The 22,757-nt window shown below is 44.4% G+C and overlaps 1 protein-coding gene across 2 annotated transcripts in view; it reads right to left on the bottom strand.

Moving 5' to 3' along the window:
• Window positions 1-22,757, bottom strand: part of N (neurogenic locus Notch protein) — a 182,879-nt gene that overhangs the window by 7,107 nt on the left and 153,015 nt on the right. For both annotated transcript variants that reach the window (XM_069112802.1, XM_069112803.1), the window contains one exon: window positions 228-771. In XM_069112802.1, the coding sequence (XP_068968903.1) occupies window positions 228-771 (544 nt within the window). The remainder of the gene's footprint in view (window positions 1-227; window positions 772-22,757) is intronic.

Here is a 22,757-nt window from a genome sequence, read left to right as displayed (position 1 = left end):
CGAAGATACGTTTAAACGATAATTCGCTGTGAAACGTGCATCATCGGCCATCGAAATTAAAAGTAGGCAAGAATTAACGCATCGGTAAAACAAGAGTCGTCAATGTTGTATTAAAGTTGCGGTTAAAATGGGCAAAACGTAGAATCGCGCGTGTCAAATCGATTCGATCGCGGTAAGCCGCCAACACCCGATAAACGATCCCCATAACTAACGAACCATGGGCTCACCTATTGATCCCGTCGATACACTTGGCTCCGTTTCTACATGGATTGCTATAACATTCGTTCACGTTCACCTCGCAGTTTGTTCCAGACGTGCCAGGTCTACAAATACATTGGTAACCATTAATACGGTCTTCGCACCTTCCTCCAAATTGGCAGGGATTGCTCTCGCACTCGTCGATCTGCGTCTGACACAGTTTGCCGGTGAATCCTGGGAAGCAATTGCAGCTGAAGCTGTTCTCGCCATCGATGCAAGTGCCGCTGTGGCAAGGATTGGATTGGCAGTCGTTGATGTTGGTTTCGCAGGATGCTCCGGTGAATCCTGGCGGGCAGTCGCACGTGTACTTGGCTATAGAATCCTGACAGATACCGCCGTTCTTGCACGGTGACGAGGCGCAGTCGTCTATATTGATTTGACAGTGAGAACCAGCAAATCCGTTGGCACAGTTGCATTTGAAGGAATTGATCAGGTCGGTGCAGACGCCTCTGTTCAGGCATGGCTTTGCCGCGCACTCGTCGATGTCGATCTCGCACTGGGTGCCAGTGAAACCTGAAACAACGGCGAACGAAATTATTCTCCCGATATCAGCTAAATTCGATGTAATACCTCTGTATCGATATATGATACGAGCTTTTGTCAAATTTGAATCTCGCGTGCAAGTTGTAATTAACGGTGTAATTAATTGTTAATAAATCGTTTGATTATTTCTCGAAGGTTCGCTTTCATCTTTGAGTATAATTGGAAGTAATATACATCCACATACACTCTGTGTACATCTGGCGATGAAGCCGGCAATGATTTTTTCGTATGTAGCGCGACTCGCGAAATTACGAATATCGAGTCGTAAGACAGACAGGATCAGCCTTTCGATTCTACCTTCGATTCTACCTTCGATACATCTTCGATTAGACGCGGCAATCGAGAAGGGGCACCGAACCCGGATCAACCAGATAAACGACCACCGCTGATTGCGTCTATGGTCGATCGACTCTGCGCTTTTTTTCTCTCGCCTTCTTATACGCCGTCTAACGCCGATGATGTCGATAATCGTGTCAATTATCGACAGAAAAAATAACAACTGACCGACGATTAACAAGTTTTAACAACGAGTAACTCACCCGTCTTCGGCTCGATGTTCTTCGGCTTTAACGTCAACTTAGCTTTAACGCTGCTGCATCGAAGATACAGCTTCGCGTTCTAACGTAATCGAAGGAAAATATTTAAACCAACCGATTGGGACGAAATGTCGGGTGAAAAAATACGACGACGCCGAAATACAAGCAGCAAAATGCAAAAGGTCCGAGATCTTCTGATAATCGATCTTACGATGGTCGTTTGATATCTTTTACAAAAGAATTCCTGTGTAGAAGAAGAAAGAAAGTTGACGACGTCTACTGTAATACAATTTCCGCTGATTTCAGACGCGATCCAAATGGTCTGGCCGCTTAATTGGCGCAGAGTTTATTTAGAAGAATAAGCCAGGGAATTGAGTAACGGATCGTAAGCGCGACTATCGAGAAATTCTTTGGCCGTATACGGCTGGCTAGCTATGGCTTCTCAATGGGAGAAAGTTATCGTTCGAGATGCTTGGCCTTCCGCGTTACAAGGATTCGATCGAACGGAGCGCAAATGCCGCGTCAGACGAAACTGATCGGAATCGCTGCTGCGAACGAATCTATTTTCGCCATATATGCCAAAGAGGAGAAAGCTACTTGACGTTGTACGCAACGTGTTTTCGGTTTATCGAAAAACAAAAGGATATAAAGATTTGCCACTGTCCGACGAATGGCCGTTAAAGTCTGATCCATAGTTAGATGTAAATTTGTCATCTTGTGTCGTCAAAGTAAAGTAAAGTAAAGTATGTATATACATATGTGTATTCGTATTGTAGAAATAAAAAAAGGCTATGTGATTATAGCACCTTGAATACGAATACGACGTTGTAAATTCCATCGGTTGTTCGCGGAAACGTCGCTGCCGTTCGTCAACCGGATGACGCACGGATTTTTATCGTATTCGCATTAATATTTCTCTGTCTGTTTTTCCATTCGGACAATGATGCGGCTAATTCAACTGTGAACGCACGTACGCTGTACACGGTGGCATATCCTCGTCGTTTCCTCTCGAATCTTCAGTACCGATACAAGTAGGCAACGAATTTACGCGCATCATGAATCATTAAGCAGCGTGCACTGATTTTTCTTCTTGGAGCATTCTCGTATCGCACTATGTTCGTTTGTTTTAATCTTGTTTTAAAGGACTTGTCGCTATTAATACGATCGGCTTTTCTCTGTGATTTTCGCACCTACGCGTTACGGGACGAGAATTTAAAGACTCGAAGAGAATAAACTGTCAAAAGTGAAAAGCGAGGAACGACGGAAGAACGCGAAGCACGATGTGGTCGCGTCGCACCAATTTTCCATCGCTCGCTTCTTCGTTCGTTGGTTCGACCGTCTGCCTGGAAAGGGGAAAAAGGCGTACAACGATGATAGAATTGGTCGAATGCAATTTGGGTTTGGTCGAGAAGCAGAGAAGGCGAGAATCGAATCCGCGCCGTTCGCGGTCGTTCGTGTCCGTGCTGGCAACTCCCACGTTTAGCCAGGCGTGTTCGGATAATTGTAATCTATTGCCTGGCCGCGTCGCGCCTTGCCGCGCCGCTGTTCTCGAATCAGCCTACGCGCATTGATAAACTATGCGAAAGCCAAGACACGGCTCGCGGATCCACTATCCGCTATCCACTATCCACTATCCACACGATCCGTCCTCTTCCAATCCCTTCGTTCAGCATCGAGAGCGCCTCTCGCCTCTCTTCCTCCTTCTCTTCCCTCCTTTTTCCTTCTGCATCTATATGCTTTTACGTTTAGCTTCGAACGAACGCTTAACGAACGTGAATACGAATTTACGGACACGAAAGTATACCGTCTTAATAGCGTATAGTGGAACGCGAGCTCAGCGTGTTATCCTGTTCGCTTAGATTTCGAATTCGCTTAGCATCAGAGGGAGGAAGAACTTTTGATAAAACGTCACTTGTAAAATTATCGGCCACCGATCGGATACTTTTCTACATGATAGATTTTACTTGGGCTTGTCTAGAAATAAAATGTTCGCTTTACAAACCGTAGCGAGAAAGGAAAATTAACCAACGATACGACGCAACGAATAATCTGCGGAATAAGATTTTCTCCGACAAATACGTCAGATATGATGATCGTTATGTCCAACTCGTTTCCCAAAACAATGGGGAGAAAACTGCTATTTTAAGCCGAATCAACGAGAATCGACAACTTTCTTCCTTTACACGATCCTAGTTACCCGAGTACATATTGTACGTCACGCAGTTGCTTTAGTCGTGCGTTCACCTACGTGACAGAGGATTCGTGCAACTGGATCTCGATGTCGTATACGTTATACGTAATATCGTTAACAGTCGTCTTCGATGGTGCGCGCGAATTCCACGTGGGACGTAATCGATGCGTGAGGTAACAAAGTGCATCGTGCGCGTTATTAATCAACAACAGCCGCCACCACCCATCGAGCGTGCGTTCGCGACCTACGCGAAACGCTTTTACCTTTTACCACCATCGAATATCGCTACGAAATGGCTCGCGAATCCTTTTCCAACGAGCCATCGATGATTTTCTAATTTAAATGCGCGTTGCTTCGTTTCTCTGCTTCCTACGTACATACATGCATGTATGTATGTATTTGCAGACCGTGTTCCGAGTCACGCTGAATATGTATCGCTGTACCCCGAGCCTGGTATCGGTTGATTACGAGCATCGAGGAAGCGAACAAACAGCAGCTTCAAAGATGCCGCTTTGCATTCGGCTAATGGGCTTAATGGTTATAACGTTAATGCGCATCGAAAGCCATTGTTATCGGCAATCCGTGATACGAGACGAAAACTCATCGATGCCTTGGATCGCATAACGTTGAAGCAAGCGCGTTTCCACGATTATTACGTTACACGGGTATTTTGTAATCGCATCTTAGATTTTAGAATGTGTAACGAGAGTATGCTAAGAGTCGATTTTTCAAACAATACGGTTGATATCGTAAAAATCGGTGACACTGGTATATGTGGCAGATGTAGAATGCGTAGGTGTTTTCGCAGAAAGAGAAAGAGAAAGAGAGAGAGAGAGAGGAGAGAAAAAGGCAATTTGCTGTTGCTCGAGATATGCGCTTGTACACTGCGATGCTGGCGAGATTGACGACGCCCATAAAACACATCGTTGGCATTACCGTGCGGTCGCGGAATCCTTTGAAGATACTCGCCTCTTGTCGATCCATATCGAGAGCAGAGTCGTTCGGGCGTTCAAGTTTGGGCGAATAATCAACAAAATGGTGAAAACGTTGAAAACGCTGGTTTGCGACGAACCCTTGGACGATGGCACGGCGGACTGACGACTTGGCTCGAGAACAAGCCTGATCCATGTTTGGTTCAATTATGGAAGAGAGCCCGCGTCACGGAATCCACGCGTTAAAGAGAAATTCTTCTCTCGGTCCCAATCAACCTCGTTCCTTGCCTCGTTTGCGAATATTCGCAAGAATTTCTCGCGTTTCTCCAAGATCGACGTACAAGCAGGAAATGTTGCTCCGGAGATTTTAACGAGATAAATGAGAGGAAATAAAGGCAAGTCGATAGGAAAGATAGGGGAATTTTGTTTCGGACGCTCCGGTAATTTAACATGGCGGAATTTAACGTTATTTTATGGAGAGAAAAGGTCGAGGTCAGGCCTGAATTATTTAAGCAAAGAGACATACTTTCCATAGACGAAAAATCCATCGTTTTAGTATTTTTATCGTCGCGCGTCGAATAAAAAGAAATTTCGACGAGTAGTCGCTCAACCCATTTCTATTGCTTACAACGGAACGTGTACGAAGGTTTGTTTTCTCAAACGATCAAGCGCTGTGTCGCTGGTCGCGTTTTCCTTTCGTCTCTCGAATTCTCGATCAACGTAACTGGCTGATCAAAGTGGCTGGCCTGGCAAGCATCTTAGGGTCAAAGGTCGAGTTGCACGGAAGAAAAGAAGCGATAGACGGCGAGCACCTGCGAGAGGCCAGATGATTTTCGCGATTAACGGTCGCGACTGCAGCAGTCTCTCAGCTACCTGAACGAGAGAGAGAGAGAGGGAGGGAGAAGGAGAGCTGTACGCTTCGATCGTCCTCGGCGATGACGTTGATGCAGGCGACGCGACATAACGACGAGTCGCAGGGCAGGTGAATCGCCGCCGGTGACTGCGTTCTTATTCACCGAATCGAACGAAAAGAAGATCTCATCGGATATCTCATCGAGGGAATGAGAGAAGGAGATGCGCGAGGATGGCTGTTTCCTCGTCGGAAGACTTGGTTAAGGTTAAGCGAACGAAACGTGCTGTAATAAATTTTCCTTCGAATCGCAATCTCGGATGGTGGTGCTGTGGTAATCGTTTTGGAATTCCTTTTTCGTTCGTACATATCTAAGAAATTTTGCGGAATAACTGTAGAAGAAACGGTGGAAAGCAAGCTCCGAGTACACGCGACGTATACGCATTCGCGTTTTTCATTTACTATTTGCCTAATGCCTGGCGCATCGGAACGCGACGCCGACGCCTACACAGATGTACCACACGTAGAGTATCGCGGAGGAAAATGACGGCATTAGCCGTGCCTCTTTTTCTATGAAAACACGCCCTCCAGTCTGTCGTATATCCGGCACAGTTAACCGTAAATCCTCTCCAACATTTTCCCTAAGAATCTCCGTTTCTCCTGTTCCGATGCAAGCTTGCATCGTATGTACACGTGGCATCTAGACACGCTGATACGACCGACGTTGGCCGAGGCCGAGCTAACGGTCGTATAAACAGCTAATTTCACGCAAGAGATCGACGACGAAAATCCGATGACTCGGACGTCTCTTCGAACCGCGCCTTTCCTTTCGCTTCTTTTTTTTTTTTTTCGCCTTCGAAGAAAAATCCGCAGGAATCGGAAAGAGTGTCGGACTCGCAGAAGAAGAGGAAGAAGGAGGAGAAGAAGTACCCCACCCCGACGCGTACATCTCACGGATAACTGTAAATTCGTGGATAGGAGAAGGCGGGGCGGAATCAAGTATGATTCGCCGGAAGGGATAGAAAAAATCCGGAAACCCGACGCGCTCGTAAAGCTGATTGCGTTTCTGCCAACGTGGTTGAAATTCTCTGTTGAATTCTCGCTGTTGATTGGTTACGACGCCTGCGACGCGACGCTAAACGATACGAAATGCTTTTCTTAGAACGGAACGGCGCGCTTCTCTCTGATCGGTGATCGCTGGCGATTCCTGGCGGTCGTAATCGCGAAAACGATTATGGGCGATCGCGAGAAGCGTCCTGGAGCTTGTCCAAGGAGATTTCACTTTGCGGAAAATTTATTCGTGGGTAATGGTCGATGGTCGGAATGGCGGTCGCGTTCGTAAGACGAGATATCGAGATGCAACGACTCGAACAGTTTTTATACAATAGATTTTACATACTAATTTCCAAAGTTTCAGAATATCAGGCGAAAAAAGGAAGAAATATAAACTAGGACAGACGTCTATCGTTACTGCTCGAAATTACGTATTTGTTTCTTATCCGTTCTGCGTAACGCGTCTTTAAACTTCCTGAAACTCTGAATAAGGTGGAGAACTAGTCGACGTAAAACGAAACCCGCGAAGCTATATCGCGATTCCCAAGGCGGAGGTTCGCCATCAAAGACGGGTTCCTTAGCTGGCGTTTTTTCCGCCGGCCGACTCGATTAATCGCTGGTAATTGGCCAACCCAGCTGCGTGACGGGAAAGGACGCGACCGAAGAAAACTGCCCTCTCTGAATCGTGGTTTTTCCGGTTCGCGCTAGCCGCGAGACGCAGACGCGAGTTCCTCGTACGAGTCGCTAACGATCCACCTTTAGTCGAAAAGATGTTTCAACGAACGGAACAACGTTTGCATTATTTCCAGGCAAAAGTTTTCCGACAGTAGGCATCGGTCGATCGCTGTCGTCACGCAAATCGCGAAACCCTTAAACACGCACGAATTACTCGCGAAACTTGCTACCAACTTTTTCCTGCCGCATAATCGACCTTAAACTCGAACCATTCCGGTAAGATGTTACGCGTTGCCGACCGGTTGCACCCATCGGGAAAACGAACGAATTCACAACTACGTTGGCCGATCGACACGAATATTTGAACGGTGGTGTTTTGCAAAACGTGTAACGTAAACGTTCGTTTCATAATGCGCGCAGCTTGCAAAATTTTCACGGCAATTGATACACGGCGGGTACGTCGGATTGAACGGCATTTTCAATTTGTCCGATCTTGTATTATATCTCGAGATGAAGATTGAACGGAAGAAATCTTCGAACGTATCCGTCGTGACTTGTTGGTTCGAGTCGCGAGGGACGCCAGGCATGTCAGGCGTATCGTTTGAAAAATCAATTTATAATGTTACATTACGCGCTGTTGCGCGACACCGACTACGCAACAGCGTAATTAATTTAAGTTAATCTAAGCCTGCAATTTCACAATTTACCATTGTTACGCAAACGATATAATCGAGTTTGCTCGTTCGATTTACGGCTAATTATGAACGAAATTCCAGACAATGTGCAATTTACCAGCGCGTAAGAAGCGAAGACAGAGAAAAAATTAAGAAAAGGAAGCGGAAAATAAGAAAAAGGCGCGATGATCACCATGGAGTGTCCAATTGGCGAAAGGACGCGACGCATCGTTCGGAACCTTTCTTCGTACGTATATGTACGTATGTGCGTACACGTGTATACGTGTATGCGTGTATGCGTGTATGTATGTATATGTATCGCGTGCGAGGATCGAGCAGAATCCTTTGACCAACGATGAATTATCGATCGCGATCGCGATCACAAACGTTGGACGCGAGCGATCGCAAACGATTCGGACGTCGAACAGGATATCGCGTGCGTGCGTAATATTCGTTAAAAATGTGCCGTCTCTCGCCGGGAAGCCGACGAGTCCAAAGAACACCAAAGATCCAAAGAAAGAAGAAACCGGCTACGATGAACGAGAAAATCGGAAGGCGTCTTCCCTATCGAGGATTTATTGGCTTTGAGGAGAGTACGAAAAAAAAGAGAAATGGACGGGTGAGAGGGAGATTTTTAAACCATCGAGTATAATGGCTTCTTTTTTCTTTTTTTTTTTTTTTTTTTTTTTTGCAAAGTAAGAAAGCTTGGAAGTAACGAAGGAATCGATAAGCAGGGTTGGTAGGAGAAAAGAATGATTTTTGGCGAAACGGCTGTATATGGTCGTAGAGGTTTTTTTACTGGCCACTGTGAAACCATTACAGATCTATGTTCTTGAAAACCGAGGAAGATGCAAACGAAGATGCCTTCCGAAACGAGAAAGTCGCGTTCCCAACCACCTGACCAATGCGACACAGGATGTTCACGCGATCTCTGGTAAATCGTAAATAAGAGCAACGATCGATCAGACGCGTAAAAGAATAGAAATAATCGGCGTTGGATCGGAGCGTTTTAATTACCGCTCGTAATATCCCGTTTGGTTTCGCGTACGCGTGAAACTTGGTTACGCGTTTACCCGTTATAAATAGTACCGTGTATTAATCGTGTGCATAATATACACACACACGCGCGCGCGTACAGTTCACCGAAACGTTTTGGCTGAGAAAAAAGAAAGCACAGGCATACAAGGTGATTGCACAACGTCTATCCGTATTTCTCATGGATATAAGGGGCATAGCCTATGCTTTCGCCCGGTTCCACACTCCACACTCCCGGACACACGAAGGGGAGAGGAGAGCGTTCTCGCGGGCCGTTCCAACGGTTACACATATGCGAGAGATCTCCGCGAGTCGCGGCGGCCGCGCCACACCCAGGTCACAACACCGTCACTGCTCGAGTGTTCGATGCTCGATGCTCGCAACGCGCGGTGCACGGTGCTCAGGCGTTTTTCACCGTCGCCGGCTCCTGATACGCTATCTCCGCTGGCTGCTCGCGCCCACCACCATCTTGTCGGTCCTGGGAAGCTGCACGAGTTCGCTTCTCTCCGAGTCGTTCGCCTTTTAGTCGTTCGCATTAACTGATCGAACGGTTTTTCAGCGACCGAATTTTTAATTTAGCGTGTTTTCGCGAGATGCAGTTTTTGCAGTTGTTGCTGTTTACTTGGCAAAGAAACTATCGACACGTACAATTTCATATTTCCAGCTTCGTTTTTCGGTAGAAAAATGTTTCGAAAGGCGTGATAAAAGAATTCGAAATAAAAAGAAAAGTTTCGTTTTCTATCTGTTTTCTTGCATCGATTCGATTCTGACCACGCCTGTCACGATATCGCAGGCTTTTAGTCGTGTTTGGTGATTCGGTTGAACCTGATGATTCCTTGTAAACCTGCTGTCATAAATCTACGTTAGAAATTGTTATCGAAAGCGAAATAAATTGCTTCGTCCGTTTCCGAATAAATTTTACACAAGACGGATAAATCGCGGTGTCTATTATTTATCATTTGGGAAATTTCGTAAAGGGCAGCCGACTGATAGCAAAGAATCGTGCGGTAGCAATGGAAGGCGGCGCGGCATCCGAGTAAATGGAAGATTTCCACGAGGAATCGGCTTTCCTGGGATAATACGCGTCCCGGTCTCGTAGTTTCATAGTCTGGCGACTGATTTACCGCCTCGACTTCTTGGTAATTGTTCGGGGCGTGGCAGACCCGCGTGTGTTACCCGCACCGCGGCCATCTCCCACGCGCGAATGCCGTCGACTTATCGATAATATATCTATGGCGTATTGGACGTGGAGTCGCCGGGGATCCCGACAAAATGCCCGCTTCGTTTCGATAAACAGGGAGTCGTCACGCTCGCGGTCGCACGAATCACGCTGAGCCACGAAATAAGAAGGCGTCGCGAGAGCATAGGAAATATTTAGCTGTATCGCGGAAAAGAGTGCAACAGACAGTGGGAAAAGTTTGAGAGTGCGATCTCACGGGCGATCTAGACGAATTCTGGAACGAGTTGGTCGTCGTGGGAGGTTGCGACCTTTCCGATTGTCACTAGTCACTCTATAGAGATTTCTAGACCGCAGAAGATGGATGGAAATTTTTCTTTTTGTTTTAGCGCCGTGCCAATTCATCCGATCGTTCTATAAGCGACTACTTTCGCCACCCCTTTTTATCTCCAGACAATTGCTCAATTATCATCGCTTATACTCGCAACGTTTTATACTAATTTCTCACGGGCTACATGCTTTATCTACAATTGTTACGATTACTATTATTTCTCAACAATCTGCCAATAATTTATATTCCTCCTGCGTAATATAAATTTCCAGCGTGTAATTTAAAAAGATGTCAAACTTTAACAGTTCTGTTCGTCCGATAGAAAATCCGATAAATTTCAATCGACGCGCAATCGACGTGAAATCGGCGTTTCAATGTGTTTGTTTGTCGATAAATAATTTCGCGAAATAAATTTAGAAAAACTGCAGAGTTCAATGCGAGATCGCCAAAGTTCAAGTACGAAACAGCGAGTTTGAATCGGAGAGCTAGGAGAGGCTGAAAGTGTATATGTTTTCCGCCATTCACTGGTTGAAGTTGCTCTGTCTTTGACGACTAATATAACACGACGTTACGCAACGATCTAGAATCGAGAATCTAAAAGCATGGGCGTGAGAATGTCAGCGAATTTCTTTATCGCAAACGGAATTTCGAACGCGGACCAATAAACAAATACGTGACACGCGTACGTTTGTATCGCGAGATTTGTATTGTAATACTTGGCGTCTTAGGTTAAGCTACGGGAAGCGAGCTTACCAAAAAGCGAGGTGAAATGTTCGACTCTGAAAGTGCGAATAAGAGGCGGAGCAGAGAAGAAAAGAAGAAAAAGAAGAAAAATACAAGGCTTTTGTTATATACATCGTTTCCCTTCGTCGTCACCCTTCGTTTTAGAAAGTTAAACGGATAGGAATCGCGATCGACGTTATCTACATATGCATTTCGCGCGAATCGCCGGAACTTTCTCGCCAATAGTCGACCGTAAATAGTTGTTTTGCAAGCGAAGGATAAACTTTACCACGGCTCTAGCATTTCGACGCGCACGTTTCACACATCGAGCAGAAAGAAAACGCGATTGCGTGTTTCGTCGCCGTTTCATATATAGAACGTCCCGGCGCCTTTCGTACGGTCTACCGGCGAGAACGAAACGGTTTCTTGCTGGCTAGAAACGACTCGTTAATCGTTAAGTTACAATACAACGTAATAAACGACGCTTCTAAACGTAATAACGTAATAAACGAAGACAGACGAGACAAGGATACCAGAGGATCGACGTTCCTATCCGATCCAACGTTCCGGCTAGGATACACTCCTTATCCTTTCACGACGAGGAAGGATGGGCGTGTTTTTCTCACCACGATTTACGATAACACGCGTAAATCTATACGATTGTATCGCGAAATCTATGCGTCCTTGTCCTTTCGTTTCTTTTACCATTAATCGTTGGCCATTGGAAAATGCTAAACGGCCTAACGGCGTTTTCTGCAGAGCAATCTCTGCGAGTTCGCCGCTGTTCTATCTAACTATCTAACTAGCGAAAAGTGCGTTCTACGATTTGCAAATCGACGAAACGTCAAAGTAACGACGACTTTGCTTCGCTCCCTGATTATAATTACAAGATATATTATAAGAAAATGAATTGCAAAACATGGTAATTGCGTTCCATATTAATAGAATTTTATTCGTGTCCTCGCCACTTTGTCCTCCTGCTCGCGAACCACTCTCTCTCTCTCTCTCTCTCTTCACTTTCACGCAACTCGCAGTTTCTAATCTTGCTGCGTCACTGTGCAGCAAAGAATACCTCGCGCGATCGAATCCTCCCTAACGAATAATTCCAACATGTGATATATTCTATTTTAATATATATTTTATATACATATAGCACAGTATAGTATGTTAGATTTCTAACACATGATATAGGCGATGATAGATAAAAGATAGACGAATTCGTACAAGCCGACAGTAGCGAATATAATTAGCAAGCAAAGCAATTTGCAAGGCTTGGATATCGAGACGAAGGAATCGATAGAAATAGGAGTATGTATCGGCACGTAACGGAACGACGATGCTTTCGAGCAGCGAAATCTGCATTTAGAAATATATTATAAATAAATAAATAAATATATATATATATACATATATGATAAAAATGCATGGAGGCGGGAAGCGGGTAAGTACGTCGCGCGACGAAACAAACCACAAACAGTAGAAATGAAAGAACGTGAAAAGAACGAGACGAAACCGCATCGTGCGGCTCGAGTCACATTTTTCTCCCCCGTGCAGACGGGTGTTTCGCGGGCAAGTGGAGCAACTGTGGATCGTGGATGCAAATGCACACGATCGATGCCACGATACCTGAGAACTCGAGCTGTTTCTCTCTCCTCTAGCTGTCCTCCTGCCGGCGTTCCTCTCACCGTTCCGAGACGGAGAGCGAGAGAAGGTGGGTGTGGTCAACGATATCGCGCGCATGGATGCAGCAGAGTGCATTGCGAGTGCGCTTCGTAACCTCTATAGAAGGCTCGAGGCACGCCGCGCCACGCTTACAGACCTTTTGCTCCTTCTTCTAGGAGCCAGGATAACGGTGCATCTTTTCTCTGTGGCTGCACGCCGCACAGGCGCGCAGCAGCTCGGCCATCTGCGATCCCGATTGACCGCGTGTGGCCGACCGTGTTCCAACGCTGATCGAGCCCCGATGCCTTGTGCTCACTGTCCCGGCTTAACGACGTGGACGCAACTGTTCCCTTACGAATTCGTTGCTTACCAATAACTTACGAATAATGGACAATTAATTTGACACGATTTCTACACTGAAACGAACGTTGGGTGAAACGAACGATACGTCTATCTCGATAATACGTACCTATTTATATCGTAAATGATTTTTCTAGCAAGCATTCCACGCTAGAAACGTCCAACGTCTAACGTTTTCCCATTACGAAACTAAGTAGGCGGCGAAATTCCGATTCATTGGCTTAAGAGATTCAACGAGAAAGTACGAACGTATGTTATGCGATCTTCGTTCAACGATCTAATCACGATACACGGCACTTTGATCGTAGTCTCCTCTCCGGCAAGAGAAATCTGTAACGAGTCTGATTCTCATCCGACTATACTGCTCTCCGACCGAATCTTCGTTCTCATTCGCTACTGATTGCCGCTCAACAAGTTCGGGTTAAGTTTGGCACATTCATTTTCTAGACTGAAGAAACACGCACGAAACAACGCGAAACACGTTTCGCTTCGACGGTAGAGCAGCGATCGAAAGCTGACAAGAAGAACGTTTTTTTTCCAGTTATCCCGCGTCATTTTTCCAGCTTTCAGAAACGCAACGTTTACACACAGTTCGCGGTGAAACAGCCTGAATTAATCGGTCTACATCGAGGCTATTAATTTATTATACCGGCTCCAAAGCGGACCGGTTGGTCCCCTCGTAATTGCACCGCCACGAGATCCAAGATAATGCCAGCTACGGTTTTATAAATAGCTAGAGATATTATTTTAAGTCGTTCGCGGGAGTCACGTGCAACGCACAACAATCGGGTTACAAAATATGCAGCGACAATTACGCCGTACATGGCGCGATCGTATTTTCTCTCGTGTTTTCTCTCGGTTACCATCTAACCTAATGGTACAGTTCGCCATGTTCCATCGTTGCACGATTCGTTTAACCGTGAAAACGGTGGCAAATTTTCCGACACTTCGTGCTAATTGATCCAACGTCTATTATCCATCCAACTATTATAGTTTCGACTATCGTTCCCTTACTCTGTGTACATAACGATATAAAAAACCGCTGTAGTCGCCGACACGAGCAAACGTATTTCTCGATACTCTGTGATAATAGGTTATAAGGTAATAGGTAACAGGCGAATATCGAGGAACATTGGCCTCCAAGGTAGCCTGAAAATGACGAATCGAATTGACGAACGCGCTCGAGAGACGCAGGCAGAATGCGTCGCGAATCGCCAACGAAGAAGAAGATAGACAAGGCGACTATGAAGAAAAGAAGCGAGACGAGAGGGGCTAATCCAATTAGATCGGAATTCCGAGTTTAATCGACGCTGCACGTAATTCGATATGGTCTGACCATAATCGACTGCTATCCAGTAAACAAACGCGAATCATTTTTGTCACGTCGATTTTGTTGCCAGTTGTACCGCCGTTAGGTCAACTTCGTTTCTCGATGATCGAACGGATCTTCGCTTCGTTCGTCGCTTCGTTCGTCGCTTCGTTCGTTGCTTCGATCGTTTGTCGCAGCTACATTGTCAACAGCCATATTATCAGGCGATGGCGTTCGTTTATTTAGTTTAGCTTTTTTTCGAAGATAAACGGAACGATCCTAGCGACGATCTTGAATATTAATCGTTGATCATTTATCGTTTCTTTCCCCAGTAAATTTACACGTTTCATCCTTTTTAACGCTGTCGTGAAAAACGATTTCAGAGGTTTGTCCAACATTTTTCCCGTCGCTACTGTCTCTTCTACGTTTTGACCAAGTTTCAGCGAATCCAAGTATTTAACGGCACTGCGATAAAGAATATTTCTTAATGTCTTTCTCGATATGTCTCTGATTCGTATACTGGTCTTTTGTAAAGCACACTTCGCTTGTTAACGTTCAATATGTATGGAACTTATTTAATTACAACTACAATTACATCTCCAATACTACCAACAGCTTGAACCAATTAATCCTTAGAGAATACAGTGTTGTGTGTGTGTGTGTCAAATTTAAAGTAGCCATGGCTGTGTCCGCGCGCGCGAGATCAGGATTCTGGTCTGTCCGTGTAGGTAGATACGTATAATTGGCCGACGAGACGCGTCCACTCGGTCCATCTCTCGATCATCGAGTCAAATCGGGGGCAAAAGGTGACGTACTAGCCCCACAGTTCCAGTTCTGACACTATCCTTTGCATCACGATCGAGCCGCCGAAACGTGGACGGCCAACAACGCACAACGTCGCTCGATCAACGAAATTCAAACTCTGTTTAAACGAGATACAAAGTAGCGCGATTAAATATATATATATATATTATAATATTTTTTATCGTTAAAATTATCACGGTGCAAGGTGAATGGAAGAACGAAAGAAAAAGTAAAGTTCCGTTTCACGCTTTAAATGGGATAAAGGGAGCGTGTCCGGTGATTTCGATAATTTCGACGGCCGTATCGAACCGACTTTTGTCGTTCGCCAAAAGTAGCAAAAGCGAGACCTTCGATTCGAATACGATCTTTGTACTGGAGCACGATTGTTTCGTTCGAACGCATTCCGTCTTGATCGCGATTTAATTATAGCAATACTCGAAGCGCTTAGCTTTCTTTTTTCTTTTTTCGTGGTCATCGTCATTACCTTTTTATCGCTCGTTTCTAATTTATTCAGGTCACTATTTTCGATAGTTTATGCCTGTTCATGACCCGATAAATAATACGTACGGTTAATTTGATTTGGCGACGATTCGATTGTTATGGAACCGATCAAGTTTGAAACCACTCAACTAGACGTTTCAAAACTAAAGCTTTAAAGTATAAAGGTTTCAAAAATTTCACCACGTTAAGGCTGCAACGTTTGCTACTATCCTTGTAAACGATAGCACTTTATCGTTCCACTTATTAATATATTTCAAAGAAACGAAGAATCAGATTCTATAACTGAAAATTCCGTAATTTAATTTGGAGCAACAAAAGTTGCTATTAAACTGAATAGTTTTGCGATATTAATGCTGGAATCTATTTATACGTTAGAGTTTCTTTCGTATATCGTTTCGTGAATAACGCGAGTCATGGTGAACTTGACGGAACGAGAATGACGCCTATATCGGCTGCTATGATTGCTGTACTGGGCGCGCATCTTCGGGTCAACGTGATGTTAATGACTTATGTAAGTTACGTTAGTCGAGGGAAGAACAGGTTTGACGTATGGACTTGGAGATGGATGCAACATGCAAGCGGAGAATCGCTCGATTCTATGGAACCAATGCGATTCTGAAATCTTTGTAGTTTATCCTTACAGTGACAAAGGACAGTCTCGATAGTATTGTTAGCTAATTTTTAGCAAAGATAACCGAATAAAGAATTTTTGAAAAATCGAGCGAACGCGGTACGAACCGAGCGACGAGTCTATATTTAACGCATATTTCGAAATCTGACGAGATTTACCTGTAACAAGAAAAGGAAAGAATAACGTTGCAAGTTCGAGTAAAGCTTATTCGCGTAAGAAACAACCTTCCCACTTCAGAAGGCAACGTGACATTACATCGCGCACAGGAAGCTGTGTGAAACGAAGGAGAAACTTTAACCGTCCTTGGCATTTAGCCTAGGCCTAGGCATTGTGCCATTCATTCGTAAACTTCGTTCTCTATTGTTAGTTTTGCGCATAAAGCGAATCGCGTCGAAGCGCGTCTTTCTAACAATAATTTCTTCTCCCTTTGTTAACGATTATTCCGAGCAAAACGGTTGCATTTTCGATGGCAGAAAACTACTTGCTATATTCATAATCTTTATCGTAAAACATTGCTATAAAGATACAGCGTCTAAGGTTATCATTTTAATACTTTGAAAAATATTCTAGATGGAAACGTCTGTCAACTTATCTTGCGACATAAGACGTAAGACAGAAAAATGTTAACGCGATTCAACGACTGAAATATTGCATCAAGAAATTTCAAATATTCGATATTTTCGAGATTACGTGACGTCATAAAGACTGTATTAATCCACTGGCTGCACTGCTGGGTGCAGAAGCTGCTACGTCACGAAAAAAGCTTCTACTCGAATTATACCGCCTACTTCGAACTTCCACCTATGTCATCTTGAAGCGAATTTTGATGGTCGTGGTACTACGATAACCTTGCTCTTCAAGATATATCAAAGTCCATGGCGATTAGAAAATTACAAAGCCGGTGGAGCGAAAAATACATCATGCAGCTTTCGATACGTTATCCCTCGCCACCAAGTCGGGTAAAAGAAAAGAGAAGAGAAGAGAAGAGAAGAGAAGAGAAGAGAAGAGAAGAGAAGAGAAGAGAAGAAAAGAGAAGAGGATGGGTAACTCGCGGTGCACCTAGTGGCAGCGTGCTGCTAATCGCCGATTAGAAACGGCGGTTGTCCGATGGTGGAAAGAATGTCGTCGCAAACGAGGAGCAAGTCAGATGGACGGGCCGATAAAGATGTTTATTGGCGTGGTTGTTGGCGACCGATCGATGCAACGTGCGTGCCACATAAATTCGTGCAACTGGCCGCACGGTAAATGAGCGGAATCTGCTCGTTCGTTCGCCACTACGGAGTCGCATGGTTAACAGAATTGGCTGTATCCTAACAGGCTGTTTGAAACAAGAGCTTCGATGGTAACTCAGAGAGATGGTGATTCAGAGAGGCAGAATATGAGACGATCGAACGTACTCGAAGAGTCGAGTGATTTAAAAGGGCAATGCGAGAGAGAAAGAAAATCCGATGTACGTTTGGAAAGTTTTCAGGAGCAACTGGCAAAAGTGACTTAAACGTGGAAAGACGTAAGATCGACTTACGTATTAAAAAGAACTTGTCGATGGGAAATGCGAGGGAGGAAGTTGTAAGGAATTTATCACGTAGAAAATATGTTTGACGCGATAATGGTCTGTTTCGCTGGATCGAGTGAATCAGTCGTTTAGATAGACAACGCCTTTGCGCTCCGATAATCAGATAATAGGTAAAGAGAACTTTCCAAAACGTTGATCTGTATAATATGACACTCCAACTTGATCTAAATGCTAGAGACTCGAATATTCTTTTCTCTTCGTTGGCCGATTTCCAAATCTGACGGGACATTGAAAAATGTGACGATTAAAGACGATTTAATATTTAAGGGTCTGGTTATTCGTGCTTCATCGGTGCACAAACAAGAAATGCTTTCGAAATACCTTGGTGGTAGATATGTATCTAAGTGTATCGCATTTTATTGTACAATCCATGCTACAACCAACTCGTTCCTCGTAGCGACGTAGTTAATTTTGTTGTATTGTATTTTCGAAAATGTACGAGGAACGTTCAACGGCTTTTCGTTCTTAATGCCTGACGTACGTGTCTTCCATCACGGTAAAATATAATTTTTAATTTTTTATTTTTTATATTTATTTATTGTCAGGCCGATAATGAGACGACAATGCAACGTCGATGCGAACAACGAGATGTCCGAGGAACGCGTATAGATCAGCTTCGCGACGAATCGAGATATCTTCTGGTGAAACAGGTTCCGGACAAGTGGAACGTTGCACGTGATTGCTATAGGCTTTGTGGAAATTTCTGCGAACGCGGTATGTATATAGATAATGTAAATCTATTCCGAGGCAGACCAACTTTGTGACAGTTCGAGTCGAACGACGCCGAATCGAACTATTTCGAGTAAATTAGCTTTGGCAAATGAAACGAAATTAAAACAAAGCTACCGTTAAATGAAATTCCATTTTTAAGTGGAGATAAAAGGACGTTGATTTCTACAGTGTTTGATGTTTTTGGTCGTGGCGGTTCGTGGCGATTCGTGGCGGTTCGTGGCGGTTCGTGGCCGTACGTGGTGGTATGTAGGGTAGCAATGCCATTTTATCGCAGTACAGTCTGTAGCAGAGGGAGCAATGGATAGCGGTACCAACGATCCAGTCCGGCCTCGGTAACAGCACCAGCTTCGTAAGAGAGGCCGAAGGTCGCATCGGACATGAACACACCCGAGTACGACCTACCTTGGTCGATTCCTCTCGCTGCACCTATCTACGTGCAAGACGTATCTCTTCTATCCTTTCTTACCTCTTGCCTCTCTCTCTCTCTCTCTCTCTCTCTCTCTCTCTCTCTCTCGATCGATCGATCGCTAGATGCCATCGTTTCTTCTCCATACGTACGTATATACGTACGTATATACGTAATACGTACCGATTGGTAATTAAGTTAACCGTCTAACTCTGGAATCGGACCCGGAACGGGATGGTTCCGTTGGCGGACACGTGAGTCATGGTCGACGCTGATATACCGCAACACGGGATCGTGAACAGGGTGTGTGCTACGCGGCTGATCGCCGCGTCCCGGCCACGGTAATTAGGTAGCGGACCGTGAAAATAGCAACACGGGGATCGCACCGTATCGATTGTATCACGAGATCGGAGAACGCTTGGAACACGAGATAGTTGTTAGTTGCCTAATTTTAAGCGGACCAAATCTTGGTTTCCGCGTTTCTCTCGAGTCTTCTTGCGAAAGAAATCTATCGAATATCCTTTACGGTGATATTTGTTATCGAATTTTCTTTTAGAAAATGTCAAATATATCCAGAAACAGTTTTAAACAATTTATAAATAGCCCTATGTACCCGTAAACGTGTTATGAATAAATGATTACGATTGTAATCAAATCGAAAGCATTCGTAAGTTTATAGTAATTGCAAAAACAAAACATGTGAATCCCGTTACTTGGACAGATTTGATAGTTCTAAACCAGTAACACGTTCCACTCGCAATTGGAACAGCCTCAAATATATAGACACATATATATTTAGAAACGCAGAGTGAAGGCCAACTTTCATCTTCTTATCATGTCGCTCCTTCTTCAGGAAGAAAAGAGCAAAAGAAGGCGTGAAAGTTGCCCGATTGTTTCGCACGTGGTAAAAGGTCCCGTTAAGTCCCTGCACGCAATTATTCGGCGATAAAAGGATTTCGACTTGCAGAACGAGATAGATACCGAAAAGACAGAGAATATCTATGTACGTATACGCTAAACACTTCCTCTATACGTATTTTACTTCGCTTTGCTAACATATTGCTCCCGTATATTATAGTTATACGTACTACCTTATATGTAGCAAGCATACAGTTTAGTACAGTTTAGTTTTATGAATTACAATTTACAAATTAACACAGAAAATAGGAGAATGTTATTTGGAATATCGCTAATTGGAAAATCTTAGAAACGCTAAGAAAATCTCGCAACTCCTTGTTTACAATTAGAGACGAACAATGGAAAACTCGTAGGTAGGTCTCAACTATGCAGAATATAGACTGTAGACGATCGATGATGTTTGAAAATTGAATCCTTTCTAGATCGCAAACAGCAAAGGAATTGCAAATTTCTCAGAGCCAACTTCTCTTCGAATATTTCAAAGGAATTCGGGTGAAAGAAAGGTGAAAGAAGTGCGAAAGAAGGGTAGAAGAAGGATGAGAGAGGAATAAAAGAAGGACAAAGGGGCAGGGTAAAGTCTTACGTAAGACGTTAAAGGACGATCGTTCGGTCCGGTCGGATCCGAAGGATGGACGCGTTCGAACGAAGGAAGAGTCACGTAAGAGTACGAGCGTAAGAGGCGGTGGTGACCCGACCCGACCTCCAGAAAGGCGGTACACCTTCGCCAAAACCAATCAAGCACGGTTTGGAATGCCGTTTTGCTCTGCGAGGTCTTCGCCTCCCATTTGCCGGATGAACTCGAGGAGAACCTCTACGCTTCTCTTCCGCCGTGTTCTGTCTGTCCTACTACGACGCTCGCTGTTGGCAAGCGAGATGTTTCTCGTCTCTAGTATGCGCTACGCCTGTTCGCACTTAATTTTCTGGCTGCGCCGCGTGGGGGCAATTCAGCCTTAATTGAGATTCTACAGAGCCGCATCCTTGATGAGTTCATCTAAATCCCCCAGCGGCATCATCGCGCTACTTGGGCCTTTCTTCTTAGGAAATAGGTAATCTTAGTTCGCCTTTCCTTGACATTTTACATTATTCGCCAGCCATTAGACCGTCACTGTAAACTAGAGTAAGACACGCGTCGTATTACTCAAAAAATCAATTTCCAGTTATTTTCTTCTTTGCTGTCGTAGAAATGCTAAATTCTACCAAATATCTGTACACGTGTAACGTATATACGTAATGGAACCGAAAACTTTTACGACCAAGCGTATATTATACGTGTATCAGCCTAAAATCGAAGCTAGCGAACGATTGCTTCTTCCTTTTCCCGAAGAAGGCGACGAACGGCTGAAACATATTCGTCGCTCCGTTCGTAACGAACGATCAAACTCTTCGCGAGTAATCACGGTTACTTGACTATTTCCATCGGTAGTTTCGACGAAGACGCGGTTGAACGACAAACGAGAAAAGAAAAGAATTTTGCAAGCACAACTGCGGCACCGCTTTGCCTTTTCGAGAAACACGTGACTGAAAGAGTCCGTAGTCCGTGTAAACGTAGGGGGAACGCGGGCGCAATGAAATAATTGGCTCGTTTAAAGCGGGGCGCAGCGCGGCGGCTCGTTTCACGATCGACTCGATGCGTTTTCGAGAGAAACGCCACCGACGGGAAACGGTTCCAGCCAACAGTTTAAAACACAACGACTATCCGGTAAGAAAGCAAAATTTCAGACTGTAACGAACAAATGGCGAGAATTTTATTTAGATTTTCTTGCTAACTCGTGTTTCTGGGATACGGAAACTGAATTATCTGTTAATTTTTAATGTTATATGTTCATTTTTTAAATTAATAATTCTCGATATCCTACGATCTCCCACTAAATTCTTTTCTTATCCTCTCTTCTTTCCTCTCCTAACGCTTAAATTTTGTCCAACGCGTTATGTACGCATACGATGCATAATATTTAATAACATCAATGAACACCCATCGGCATGAGTAATTTAAAAAATTGAAATGCCTCTCACGTTTGCTCCTCCAACTTGATCTTTATGTAATTTAAAAATTTCATCGAACGTACTAAGAATTCGTTTTCGGTACAACGTTAATATCCTGTATTACTGTATGTAGGCTATTTTTCCAACTTGAACTCGCCTATACCGTATATCTATATACGCATGTATACGCATGTATATCGATATACGTGAATATATCAAATGGACTAATGAATAAGAAAGGAATGGAAGATAAACGATAATTTTCGACGCGACGAAAGTCGAAACGATATTACCGGTCGTCTGCTACTTACCGTCTCGCGTCTTTCCAGGCATTGGCGTGCACACGATGAACAGTGATCGCATTATCGATCGTTAAACGGTGGCCGTTAATTACTCGATTCCTCGAGTAACGAAGGACGCGATACAATATACGATACGATATATTTGGCAGCTGGCAAACGACCACACCTCCAATCGCATTGCGTTGCGTTGCGTTGCGTTGCGTTGCGTTGCGTTGCGTTACGTTGCGTTACGTTGCGTTAGACCGCGATAAAGGGAGGACAACGCCGGCTCTTTCAGTCATTACGTCGCGAACTCGTGATAATGATCGGTTGATTAAGTCGGCCTGACCCCTACGTTGGCCCGACACGTTGCTTGAATCGCCATACGTGCTCGATGGAACGGTGAACTCTGCTGGCATTGAGCGGTTTATTACGAATCACCGCAGCTCTCTCGACCGTATACCTATACAGCCCCGCTATACAACTATGTACATACGCTTTAAACGATACGATCGCCAGAGACTCGTGTGAAACGCATTTACACCCGTAAGATATTAAATCTCGCAAGTTTCTCGAGCTTCGATACGTGTAGACGTAACACCACGTATCGAGTATTATC

The sequence above is a fragment of the Bombus flavifrons genome, chromosome 5, assembly GCF_040668555.2.
Source record: "Bombus flavifrons isolate JBK064 chromosome 5, iyBomFlav1_principal, whole genome shotgun sequence".
Lineage (NCBI taxonomy): Eukaryota > Metazoa > Arthropoda > Insecta > Hymenoptera > Apidae > Bombus > Bombus flavifrons.
Note: the sequence above shows the minus strand (reverse complement) of the source record. Positions and strands in the feature narration are given on the sequence as shown.